This window comes from Spea bombifrons, chromosome 4 (genome assembly GCF_027358695.1).
Source record: "Spea bombifrons isolate aSpeBom1 chromosome 4, aSpeBom1.2.pri, whole genome shotgun sequence".
NCBI classification, from domain to species: Eukaryota; Metazoa; Chordata; class Amphibia; order Anura; family Pelobatidae; genus Spea; species Spea bombifrons.
The window spans coordinates 94,040,665-94,054,505 of NC_071090.1; the positions used below are offsets into that span (position 1 = coordinate 94,040,665).

General features: G+C 40.3%; 1 protein-coding gene across 1 annotated transcript in view; it reads right to left on the reverse strand.

Moving 5' to 3' along the window:
- Nucleotides 1-13,841, reverse strand: part of ADGRA2 (adhesion G protein-coupled receptor A2) — a 76,825-nt gene that overhangs the window by 5,201 nt on the left and 57,783 nt on the right. Inside the window, exons 5-12 of the mRNA XM_053462158.1 lie at nt 12,664-12,735; nt 11,112-11,275; nt 10,404-10,617; nt 6,937-7,101; nt 1,698-1,896; nt 1,027-1,176; nt 720-881; nt 98-304 (exon numbers count right to left, since the gene is read on the reverse strand). Of these exons, the coding sequence (XP_053318133.1) occupies nt 98-304; nt 720-881; nt 1,027-1,176; nt 1,698-1,896; nt 6,937-7,101; nt 10,404-10,617; nt 11,112-11,275; nt 12,664-12,735 (1,333 nt within the window). The remainder of the gene's footprint in view (nt 1-97; nt 305-719; nt 882-1,026; nt 1,177-1,697; nt 1,897-6,936; nt 7,102-10,403; nt 10,618-11,111; nt 11,276-12,663; nt 12,736-13,841) is intronic.

The window sequence follows — 13,841 nt, forward strand, 5'->3', positions numbered from 1 at the left end:
AACATTTAGTGAAAAAGCTATCAGACTAGCCTGTCCTACTCCACTGCTGGAGAACGTGGCTTCTATAGTCCCGGGATGTCACACTCTCTGCAGTTACCTTGACGTGAAAGTTGGGCAGGGAGATGTTTCCTTGTCCCGTGGTACATCGGAACTTGAGCCGTTGCTCGGAGTGAAAGTCAGCCTCCCCTTCTTTTTTGTGTATCTCCTGCCGGTGGCCTCCTCTTCTCTGGTAAGCCGTGCAACTCAGACCAACAAAGCTGTGGGGTTTGATAAGGTAGGCCTCCAAAGCGATGTTACGGGTGCTCTGCCAGGAAATAAAGAAATTAAATAAACCTGTATTCAGAGCAGTGAGGTTTATTTCCCATCTGCTGGATGATTTAGCTCACACCTAAACCATTTTTTTGAATTTTCAAATAACACGCAATCAATGCCAAAATAAAAATTATACTATCATCTACAAACAAAGTACTGTTGTACCCTCTATGTTAAATTTAAAACATCTGAAATTAAATGCAGGACTAGAAACATTATTAATGACCCAACTTTGACCAACTAAAACTTTGCCTAATTCATAATAGGAAAATGGTCATGTGACCCAACACCGGGCAGAGATATGTTTTACCATGAAAACCCTTCTTGATTTTATGAGATTAGATGATCAGAGGAAAGAATAACGGTGACAGGCTTATTTTGTAATATTTATCCACATGGGTGCTCACCACGGACAGATCCTGGGAGTTACTGCTAAGTGTTAAGCCAGCGATCTTCTCCACAGTTTGGACAATACTGCTGCAGGCTTTATCTTCTACCTGGGCCATCCATAGGATGTGGTCATCAACCTGCATTATGTTACTAGCCATCTCCAGCATGACCTCTGCTAGCTGGAAGAAAAAAGGCACAACAAATGGCCATTGGTAAAACATTTACAGTAAGACGTGTCTTCCATTGGTGAAGAATAAGAGCATTAACATGTCTTACAAAGTAAAAATAATAATCGTCACAGCAAAAGTTCTCAGTCTCTTTTACCTGTTTAACGTGGTCTATTTGGCGAACAAACTTTTCCATTATTTGAGCCACATAAATCACATCCATCATGTCCGAGAAGGTGGCGGCCTCGGCTGTGTATATCTGCAACTGGTGAGCTAGGCTTAGCACGTTAGAGGCATTAATGTGCATCTGAAGGACAAATAATCAGAGTCATTTAATGCAACTGCATCCTACAGCAAGGTCATCTTCTGCTGAGCAACTGGACAACATTAACACTGTTATCTCAGATTGTCTTTGTATACTGTACATATATATATATTGTGAGGACACCACTCCTAATTATTGAGTTTAGGTGTTTCAGCCACATCCATTGCCAACAGGTTTATAAAATCAAGCACATAGGCAGCCATCTCCATAGACTGGCAGTAGAATGGGTCATACTGAAGAGCTCAGAGGCTTTAAACGTGGCGCTGTCATAAGATGCCACCTCTGCCACAAGTCAGTTCATGAAATTTCTGCCCTGTTAGATCTGCAGATTATTGTGAAGTGGAAGTGTTGAGGAGTAACAACAGCTAAGCCATGCGGTACTGAAGCCTGTAGCGTTGCCTGTCCTCTGTAGTATCAGTCACCACATACTTTTGATCATACAGTTTGTATATACCGTATAGATATATATATATATATATATTACGCAGCTCCGATAAACATACCTTGGCCAGTCGGTACAGGACGTTGGTAATGTCATTGGTGTATTGGCAGTTAGAATAATCGCCTTCCTCCCAGTGCCCAGAACGGTCGCAACGACGGGATGCTTTCCTCTCCGGCATCCCATCATTCAGGGTGATGGCAGTGAAGGGATATGGTGGGCATGTTTGGTAAGAAGTAATGCCAGCCAGTGTCCGTGGCCATCTGTAACGCAAAAGTTAAACAATCCATGGTGTAAAACATAATTTCTACTAAGAACAGCATCGCACTCAGAAAGCAACCTCAGCATTCATAAAAATATAGACGACATGCTCCAAAGGAACAAGAAATGGACGTGCCTATATGAATGGGGGTTTCTTCACGGAAATACCTGTCTCCAGGGACAATATTAATAGGAAAAATGGCGGCTTCTTCGGGCGTCACATCTACAGCTCTCTCATGCAATTAGCATACTGTGACTGCTGACAGGATAGTCGGCACACGCACTCACACTCATTTTTACGGCTATCCCGATATTAACATAAATTTAAAATTTTACCTCCACATTTTCTAGTGATGTATTGCCCATTATATATGTGAAATGATACCCTCTATAAAGTAGCATTTTGACATCTGCACGATGACAGAATCATTGAAACTGCATCGTTTAGTCACTGACTCCACGTTTCATTAATGTGATCACGCTGACATTACTCTTGGCAGCAGAATATTACTGTCATATACAATTAAAGTGTTATTTTAGAGAAAATAAAACATTGTTTTTGATGAGGCGCAGATTAAAGGGGCTGGTAGATCCCTGTCACAAAACTGGAGGGGCAAATTCTCCTGTTGGCGAGACCAGGCTTCCCGGTGGTGAATACATCACAGATCCCAGGCAGGGGTACCAGGACCATACTCCTTCCTATGCTTTTAAGCATGTGTGTGCAGGTGGGGAGGACCAGGTATATATTTAACAGAACATTAGGCACCCTAGGGACAGAATTGTGTAAGCCTAGGTCACATATGCAGAAACATTGTCGCACAACTTCTGCCTATAATCTCCGAATAACTATCTCTATAAGAATATTTGGGCAGTATTTTTGATTATTCTGAAAATGACTTCCCATTTTTCCTGATGTAGAGACATCCTTGGTCTCGTCTTCAGATTCAGGATAGCGTTATGCCTATCCCAGGCATGTTTACATTCCCTCACTGTATTAGCTTCTACCACTTCTACCGGGAGACTCTTCCACCGACCCCTTAGATCCCATACTGCTCTCCTACATCTACGTTATAAATAGGTACAATGTAAGTCTCACTCTCCACCAGCAGAGGGCGCTCTGCTCATTGCAGCTAGGGACATTAGATATTATTTTCAGCAGAAATTGAGGCCAGTGAGGAATTCCATCCAGCTTAATGAGTTTTGAGGTGCAGTTAACTCAAACATAAATAATCCCGTCGTACAAAATAAATGACACTCTTGCACAGACAAGTAATACAGTAACAATTGCTCAATTTCGATAATTGTTAACAATCTAGATAATTCAGCACTTTTTAATGATAATTAAATGTTAAATATAAAGCTAATAATAAGACTCACAGATACAGTACAGACGGTGGTTACAATACCTGCCCCCTTGTTCTATATGATACATATTCTATGATAATACGAGGGAAGGGATCGGCAACGTATTAAACTGTAATAAAATATTACAAATTCTGCACGTTTGTAAAGTACTTTATACAATAAATACCATATTATTTTTCTCCTTGTGTAAGGAGTTTGCCATGCGTTTCCCTTACCTTTATCACAACACCACCAGTCCTAATATGTCTTTGTTTATATCAGAGATTTATTTCTTTTATATTTTTGAAGGAGCTTCTGTGGAACACAATGCCCATCATAATAAGCCAATAAAACCCTGAATGTTGCCTGTTACTAAAGATTACTAATATATTTAGCATTCAGCACCAGTTGGGAGACGAGGACGTCTATTGCCAGACTTCGCTAGGATCTTAGAGTATTTGCAGTTCCATCGTAACTCAGGTTGAAGCAAAGACCCAAAGACCTTCTGAAAGAGATCCAAATGTCTCACTAGCGTAGAACCTCAAATACACTTACATTTTATTAAACGCGTTCACTAAAGTACAGAAGAAAGTGCCCTGAAGAAGAAACCATCCGCAGGGACAGAAACACAGCTGCTACATCCATCCAGTCTATGTGTAAGAGAATTCCACATAGATGACCCCAATGACCTTAGTGTCACTTGTCGTTCCATTAACCCAGTGCTGATGACAGAAAAACACGGTAACTGGCAGCCGCCAGCTTCATCAGAATAGCTGCCCTGGAGACCAGGAATTAGCTCCAATACCCAAATCTAGATAGTTTGTAGGTATGAGCATAACACAGCCTTACCTAGAACCTGAAACCAAGCTGAGTACCACCTTCTTACAAAGCAATGGAAACAGCATGGAACACGGCGGAAAAAGTTGACAATAACCCATAACGCATACCCTTTGGGGAACATACTAAGCGATTTGCCCCATCACTACAAAGGGAAGCTGGAACATGATTCTACATATGATCTGCTGACACAGCATCTATCCAGGCTGAAACACTTAGAGGTAGTCTAACCCAGAACCTCTCTTATTTCCCCTGGTACCCTCTTATACATCCTTCTCTGTTTTTAAAGGTATGAGAAAGAAGGGCAGTTGAGGAGGGGGATGCTTTCCTAATTGAAGCCACATTGGCTGTGCCGATAATTTATATTCCATAAAGGAACAGACGCCGCTTGCACCGCACGGCATTCGGCTCTTTATTCTGCAGCCAAGCAAAATTCCAGCACCTTGAATTTTACGCCCTGCGTTTTCTGCCAGGAGAGACTATGTGAAAGGAGCCTTCTCTGTAGTGCGTGCTAATAGCTAACAGATGAACCCAAACCTGCCGAGTTTAACACCTTCGCTGCCAAAACCAATGGCACTACCAAACTACCGGCGAGTTAAACTCTGATAAAGTTGCAGATGACATGTGTTAAAGATTATTTACTTTAATAGAACCCAGGACCCAAAGAAATTCCTTAATGCATACATCAAAAAATAAATACGATTCACATAGCCAAAGAGGCAGACTTTTGTTTAAAGAGGAACATGTTTTATCGGTGCTTTTAAGGTGACTTTATGACCTATTAATAAGAAAAATTGATATATTGCGGACTATAGCCATAATGGAGATCCTATTGGGCCAACACATAAAAAAGATGGACACATGAGCCTTCAAGACCTCACTGGCCCCTTATTCAGATTAATAGACCTCTGAGGTCATGAAACTGAATTCCTAAGTACAATGTATGTTGTACCTATACATATTATTGTCACTTGACTCATACCCAGCAAGCATTCTGAGCTCCCAGAAAAAAAGGATGACATAAAGGGAGGAAAGAGACAGAGAGGGAACTGGGTCCACCAGAGGGAATGTCCCTTCTCAAAAGGGACTCTTGGCAGGTATGCATGTTGTTTTAAACACAAAAATGTATCAGGCTATGAGAAAAGAAGCCTGCTGCTCACTCTTTGTAGAACAATTTTAGAACAATTACAATGAATGTCCCGAGAGAGAGATACTCCAGCTAACTGACACTGAACCCAAAGAGGCGCAGAACAGAACAATGATACAGGCGTCCATTATGCATTCTTTAAAAGAACGTGGAATTCAGCTTAGCTACGTGTCAGTAAAGTGTCCATTGAGCCTGTCAGTGGATCTACATGTATGTGACTGTGTGGAAGTATATCTTTGGTTGTAATGTAGCCGAAACTCAGACAGAAATACACAAGGACAGCTGTGTGGTTTTAATGTAGAGAAAGTAATGATGTTTTTAGCCTGCATTTACACCCTGACTGGATCTTCCCTGTCCTCTTTAGGTATATATTCTGCATGGTCCGTTTGGTGAATGTGTGTTGGACAGAGGTTCACTGGGGATGTTATCTGTACCTACATTTTTCTACTTAACTTTACTTTAACCTTTACTCATCTTATCTTTCTATCTAAGGGCACATTTAAATCCCCCCCACACACTGTATTATAGGTGCTGAGCCGCTAAATGCAGCAGTGGAAACCATTGCTATTACTATGATCAGTGGTAAAAACATTTCCCAGAAATAATACTTTAATCACGTAAAATTCTGTCTCTTTAGAATATTTTTGGGGAACACAAAAAGTTTGTCATAAAACGTATCCAACATCTTCAAAGTGAATGCGGTAAGTACTTTCTAACATTACATCCAAGCCTCTGGCATGTTAATGTATACAGTAATACGTGATGAGAGGCCCAGAGCAATTGAGTGGAGCCTTCAACAAATGTGCAGATGAGACCCCCCTCTACCTTCCAGACCCCTGTCAGCCCTCAGGCACATTTACCCATCTTCAGAGTCCTCTTAACCGCTTAATGGGGTCTATTTATGGCAATACACGAAGACGCCATGGAGACATAGTGCTGTTTAAAAAAACTTTTGTTAATCCATATGGCACATGGCTGCTCCTTGAAGAAGCTACTGGAGCCAACATTTACGAGCGTAAAATTGCCTCTCCACATGGGAACGAGAGCCGTTTGCTCAATACTATTTCTGTTGTTGTAAGCATCTGCACGATCAGTCTCTTCTACCTTTTCTCTAATTTTAGGGTCTTACGGCCACAATATTATATGATCCATTATTTCCAATTATGTGTTTGTGCGTATATATATATATATATATATATTTGATTTTCATTCTGTCAGGGTATTATTGCTCTCGTTATGCGTATCTGTAAGAGATAAGTATTTTTTCTGGGCTATTTTATATTTTTCAACTTCAGACATAGCTTCGCTAAAATTTCAAACAAAAAAAACAAGTCCAGTTTATAGTAAAATGCATGTTTATAGGTATGAGGGGTAAACGTGTTGCTGGGAAAGGGTTACAAATCAACACTAACCCAGACTATTGAGATATTAAGGTTGACCCCAGATAACGGTTTGGCCCATATATCATCATTAATATAACCTTGTTTCCTCCATAAGATTTCAGTGTGTCTACCCAAGGCGTTCATGAATTCTCCTACCACATTAACCCCTGTTTCCTGTGCTGGAAGGCCATTGTGATCATCACCAATAGTGTAAAAAAGGCTATTTCTAAAAGCCGTCCTGCCCAGCGATGCGTTACGCAACTGAGGTTCTGCCAACAGCGTAAATAGATGAATATGAGATGAAGTCATGCATAATTATCTTGAATTAGTACCTGAAGTCCCCCCTGTTGTTGGAGACCCTTTCAGCCGGACAGTATGATGCAGAGGTCTCCAGAACCACCAGTTCTACTTTCTTGCTGACGTTGCCATGCTCCGTAGCTACAATGCATTCCCACTCTCCGTTGGCTGATAGGTGGATGTTGGAAAGAATAAGCTCACTGGAAGAACAAAAAGAAAATTTTAATCAGAAATAGAGCTTACAACGGGGTGAATCATATCAGAATTATTTGAACAATGCTACTTTTGTTTTTTTCATCCTATTTCTTTCTGTGCTTCCAATGCCTGCTGGTCAGTCTTGAAAAAAGGTATGAAAGGACTCAGCAGTCTCCTGATTAAACACAGAAAGTAAGAAACATTTTTCTAAAATCATGCCAGCTGCCCCCCTGTGGCCAAATGCAGAATAGCACATACTAAAAACGATGGTCGGATCTAAAATCGGAATTCTTCATGGAATGTCTGCATGAAAATAACAACTTAAACATTGCGTTTTTTAATATGATTTAACAAAAACTGGTACATTGTACATCAGCATGATTGACCAAACAACATTTTAAAATAATAGCTATACCGGCAGATATTCTGATTTGTCTAAACACTGTAAAATAGCAGATGGGTAGTATAGGGTAAAATATAAACGACATTGTTATTTAATATAACGAAATTAGTTTTTACAAATAGCTGGTAAATACTGCTTTTAAAATTGGCCGCTTAATTGTGTAGTCATAGAATGGAAAAAAAAACCCTAACTTAATTCTAATTGGAATTCTACATAGAAATAACCTAATGTGTTTTTATTTTGTATTAACATTTTTTTGTGAAGCTAAAATGCCCAATAATTTTGGTACTAGTGTTGTCTTGACTGGAATCCAGATGATTCTGGCAGTAGTTGCTGGATTTTCTATCTTAGAATAGAGAAGTACCTGGAGTCAACAAGATGAGGGAGACATAGCGACTAATATTGTTCAGATCAAAATACAATTTTTTTCACCAAAGGAATATTCAATCTCTCAAGTTATTTCAGTGGTTCATATAATATAAGCCTACGTCAGTTTTCTCCTATTTTATTCAGCTTAATAAAATATGTTTTTTATAGTTCAGGAAATCAAAACCCTGAGAGGTTGTTTATCTCTGTGTATCATAAACAGCCTATGTATGGCTTGGGGTCTGGAGTGTTTCTAATTCCTGATGACCGTGGAGGAATGTGGACACTAAGCTTCCTAAGCAAGTCTAGAAGGCACCTTTGGCCTAATGCCCTGATGTGATAACCCACAAGCCCTGTAAAAGGCCAAGAACAAATGGATGGGTGCAAGAACACTGAAGGATAAAGAGGGAAGTGGTATAAATTTCATAATACAAAAAATGGCAGTGTCTTCTGCCCCATAGAATGGTCCCTCACAGATGATTCATATAACGTAGTTCATGGAGCAATCCAGAATGTCTAGGTGTTTGGTTTCACCTTTACTTCCAGTTATACATTTTCATCACAGACATTAAGAATGCTGGGCTACAGGGTCAGGCTGGCAACGATCAAAATGAAGAGCCAAGCCCAGCCAAATGGCTGCTTAATTTTCATACCCAAGGATTTATTGGTGCATGGACTTTACTCAACATAAATGAACATTGTGCACCCTGCTATTTACTAATAATCACCAAAATGAACAGAAAATAGACTATATCAAGCACTAGAAAAAAAAATGGTTTTCCTATAACACGAATGAACATATTCCAGATGATCCAAAAAAAGGCAACTGGTGGTCCAAATTTCGATTTTAAAATCCAAGTACAGACTTGCCAACTTTTTCTATGCTAATATCAATGTAGCACTAAATACTATGCGGTTATTTCCTTACAGACCTATTAAACTAAAAAGTATTTTCACAAAACTGTATTTTAAAAAAATAACATTTGTCTTGGTTTTTAAAGACTTTTGGGGCTACTTTGAAAACACGTTTTCATGTGAATTCAATTTAAGGAGTATTAAACCTTAGAAAACTTTAATCCAGGCCAATAAACATTGGCGGGTGGCGAATGTTTCAGAGACTGTACTGTACATGAACTATTAAAATAAAGAAGCTTATTCAGACCATAGTATATAGGCTGGCGGATCGTGGGTTAATAGAATCAAATCGCTTCGCCAATTTTTTTTCTTCGGTGCTAAAGAAAGCTTTCCGGAGTTATTTTTAAATTGACAATGGTGAGAGTTGTTAATATGGTTTATTTGTATAATTTTTGATAATTCACTAGCAGGTCATTTCTTATAAAAGGAAATAAGCATTTTCTTCCATACTGAATTTTGCAATTTGGGAGATTTGGGGGAAAACTATGATCTTTAAAAGCTTAGCAGCTTAATAATGAATATTTCCTTCCCTGCACATTCACTCTCGCTTTCATTACCCACAACCATTGGTCTGCGACAAATGGAGGTCCTGTCCAAGACCTGAGCAACAACCCCATAGCAAGATCCATAAAAATAAGTATAAACACAATGCAAATGACAACTAGGTGCAAATGTACAAAGAGGGGGCACTGGTGTGGGTACTATTTTCTAGTGGGGGGTAGTTGTGTCTTCTTGATCTACAGTTAGGACAACCATGAAAGTTGGAGACCAGTTTATGTTCTTTCATAATTATGTACTAAACTGTGGAAAGCCCCAACCATTCTAGCACATAGGATCTGAAGGTGAGACAGAAAATTTGCACTGGAATGGAAGCTCTCCAACCCATCACGTTGGTGCGAAATAGATATTTTTATTGGGCTGTAGTTATAGTTTTTTAGATGTCTGGAAAAGAAAGGCATCTAGCTAGATAGGCGTAACATGTTATATGTAAAAAAAAAATAAAAAAAAAACTCTGGAATCTGAAGTCTAGCACAGTTTACAAACGAAACAGTGTTTTGGAAAAGCCTGTGGGATCTATGTAACACGTGTTTATTTTCAAGTGTTATTTTGCCTGAACTTTAACAATGAAACATGTACAGACTAGGTGGGCCAAGTAACTCTTATCTGAATTCGGTTGCCAAGTTTCTTAGAGCACCTTGGCAGAAGAAACGTACATCCGATAGGAGCCCCTGAACGCACAGGATGTGCCTTCACGCTGAGAGGAAACGGCTGATTTGCCAGCTAGGAATAAACAGTTTATCAGCGCTGGAGTCAGCAGGATGCACAATCCTAATACCAGGACCATGTGCTAAATTTAAACGCAGACACCAAATGTAAACAAGACATTCCTGGTCTCCCTTAGCTCATGTCTAACATGCACTAGAACAGCCAGAACTGATTCTGGAACTGGAATGTCATACGTTGCATTGTACGTGACCCATGTGACTTACCACACATGACACATAGCCCATTTTCTATAACATGCTACATGTATGAGGAAAAACAAGAGAGAGAGAGTCCTCCTGGCAATAGCAGGTAACAGCATGATCATGTAAACTCTATGGTGAAAACCATGAGCAGTACCTCGTAATGTAGGTGCAGTCATGGATTATGGTATCTTCCAGTATTATGCCGAGCTCCTCGTCCTCTTCTACCTGCTTCCCGTTGTGGTACCAGATGACTTGGCTGCGGTTTCCCATGTAACTGGCTGTGCACTGGATGGGCAGACGGTCCCCCTGGAACACGACTTGCCGCAGAGATGGAATGAGGTGATGAGTGTGAAGTTCTGGAGTCCCCTCTGTGAGAGAGAGAAGAGAATCAGCTCCTGGAGTCATCAAATGAGCATACTATTCTTAGAATAATTTGGTTGTGAAAATATTAGCATAAATATGAAGACGCTACATAATATATATATTTAATATCCCCTTAATTGCATATGTATGTCCACCCAGTCCCTTGTGCATTTACCCTCCACAAAAATAAAGCAGCTTCTAATTCACAACATGATCAGAAGTGAAAGCTAAATTATAACAGATCAGTCCATCTAGATTAAAATATATCTTGTATGACCTCAAACGTTACTTGTTCCTCTATTTGGCCTTACGTCCATTGCATCAGAGGAATAACCTCTACCAATTTTGCTATATGCTATGCGCTCAAGGATGCCGAATGGGCCTGATACTGGCATCTACTGAGTGATGGGTGGTGTTTTAGATTGTAGACTGCACAAAAAGGTTGATATTCAACCAGGTTACGTGCGGTCTTGTGGTCATCATTCAATGGGTAACTCACCACAGTGTAGCTGATTTTCCTTCAAGTTCCTCAGAGGCCGATCTCTAAGAGCGCTCGGATAAACGCATAGGGTCCTGTCTGACACTTGAGCCGAGCCATTCCTGGTCCACGATGCCAGCCAACGCAGATTACAGTCACAGGTGAGATATTCTGATGCTAAGTCCCTGTTGAAGTAAAAGCGTTTATTCCACTAGATCCCTGCCATACAGTATTAAGGGTGCATGCTTCCTCAACGGTTCCGTGACATACGACAAGTGACATGGCCTGGAGCTGTTGTAATTCAGACACCTTCAAAGCGGAGGGCAATACAGATGTATAAAGAAGAAGGCTGCACAGTAGGCATAAACACATAGTACACACTCACTCCTCACTACACATCCAGAATCTCTGTAACAAACACTCATTCATTAGGCAATTTATACTGGGATTTAATTCTACAAATACTCTTCATATGCACTGATAAACAAACCGGGTTTAAACTAGGATTGAACTCTAGTAACATCAGTACAATCCAAGCATAAATAAACTTTTAAGCACTTGCTCTTGTATAAATAGGATTTGGAGAAGTTTTATCACCACTTACTGTGTAATGTTTCAAAAGATCCATTTGGACTTTTTACTCAATGTATCTTATAGATAAATAAATACAAATTAGGATCTTCTTTCCACTTGATGGTAAGCATTATTCAACATGCCTATGTGTTTGGTCCATTTGACACAGACAGACATTTAGCTGTTTTGCAAACACTGGACAACCTTTATGACCTGATAGTCCATTAAAACTTACATTTGGCTAAATAAATTCCAACGTTGCTGAGAATTTAACCCAGATGTAAAAATGTAGACTATCATAACCATCATACTTGGTGTTCGTCCAACTAATTAATGCTTGGCAAACATTCAAATCTTGAGTTGTACAGAACTCAGTTACTACTCATAGTCGAATTATCTACACTCAAGGTACTTGTTTGGGTTGGTCCAATAGTTAATCCTTATTAGTAGTTGTACCTTCCTTCCCTATGTCATAAAAACATTATACGCTCCAGTGTATCAGCCTGGAGCTGTATCATCCTTACTGTTTACCAATGGAACCAAAATATATGAGAAAAAAAGAAGTTCCCAAATAGCTAATTCCGTTGCCCTGTTATATATTGGCTCGTCTCCTACTGTCCTCACTTTAACCATGCCCCCCCCCACCAAAACATGCCCTGGAGACCAAATCCTGTCACTATGTTTGGCTGCAATAGTCAGCCTGAATATACATTTGTTTAGTCAACATTGAATTAACACATTTTCTAATTTGTATTATTGTGTTATTCATTATTGTGACTTTGAGGCGGTGGAACACAGTGAAACACTCATACCCATCAATTATTCTGAGGGCCTAGAAAACTGGGACAGAGACGTTTGGGTACACCTTCTAAAGAGAAGTTATGTTGCCCGATTATTAATGTAAAGCGCACTACATAGCCTGACAAGGAAAAATAGGAACAGAGAGTTTAAAATACTGTTTCAGATTTACGTAATTCAATACAAAAACATAGATACTTACACAACTTTCAAGGAGGGCATTTCATCAAACACCCCTGGATTAAGGCTGGAGAAGATGTTTCCTGACATGATGCTACAAAACAATAAAGTGGAATTAAACCATAAAAGAACTATAAAGTTCCCTATAAAATGTGTGACACAAAGTGTGGAAAAAGTCTTATCACTATAGCAACCAATGGAATCTTATGGCTGAATGGATCAGTCCATCAATTGCTGTATATATATATATATCTATATTATACAGATGATATATATATATATATATATATATATATATTACCGTATTTTTCGCTCCATAAGACGCAGTTTTTTTCCTCCCAAAGTAGGATGAAAAATCAGCCGCGTCTTATGGAGCGAAGATGCAGGCAGGGAGGGGGGGGGCAACGATATACTCACCAAAAGTGTCCCGGACAGTCTCTGTCTCGCTTCGCCGTCCAGGGGAGGTCTTCATCTGGAGACCGCCGCCCAGTAGCGTACCTAGCGGGGGGCGGGGGGGAGCGGTCCGCACCGGGTGCCGCTCATCAGGGGGTGCCAACTTGCCGGCACCCGGCACCCCTCCAGAGACGGACAGTAATGTCCGCCGCTGGAGGAGCAGGCTTGCAAGAGAGCGGTATCGGAGGTCTTTAACAGACCTCCGGCTCCCTTGAGTGATTTTAAGCCGGTTCCCTTGAACCGGCTTAATATCACTCAAGGGAGCCGGAGGTCTGTTAAAGACCTCCGATACTGCTCCCTTGCGATCCGCGCGGCAACTGCTGCTGTGGGCGCGGCTTCAGTGCCGCCGGGATCTGACAACAAACCCCGGCGGCACTGAAGCCGCGCCCACAGTGCCCTCTGACCCGGAAGAAGACAGAAGAAGAGGAGCGAAGAGGAGGATTGCTGTAAGAAGAAGACTGCTGTAAGAAGAAAAGAGGTAGAAAAGAAGGTAGGAAATCATTCAGTAAGACTGAGTGACAGTGAGAGTGGATTGGTATGTGTGGAATCTGTGGATTGGTATATGTGTGGATTGGTATGTGTGGAATCTGTGGATTGGTAATGATGGTTCTTAATGCTGCTGTTGGCTATTGTTCATGTTAAGTTATTCAGTTATTGTAATAAATATTTTAGCCCATTTTTTAGCTCAAAATATTTTTTCCTTTTTTTTCTCCTCTAAAATCTAGGTGCGTCTTATCAGCAGGTGCG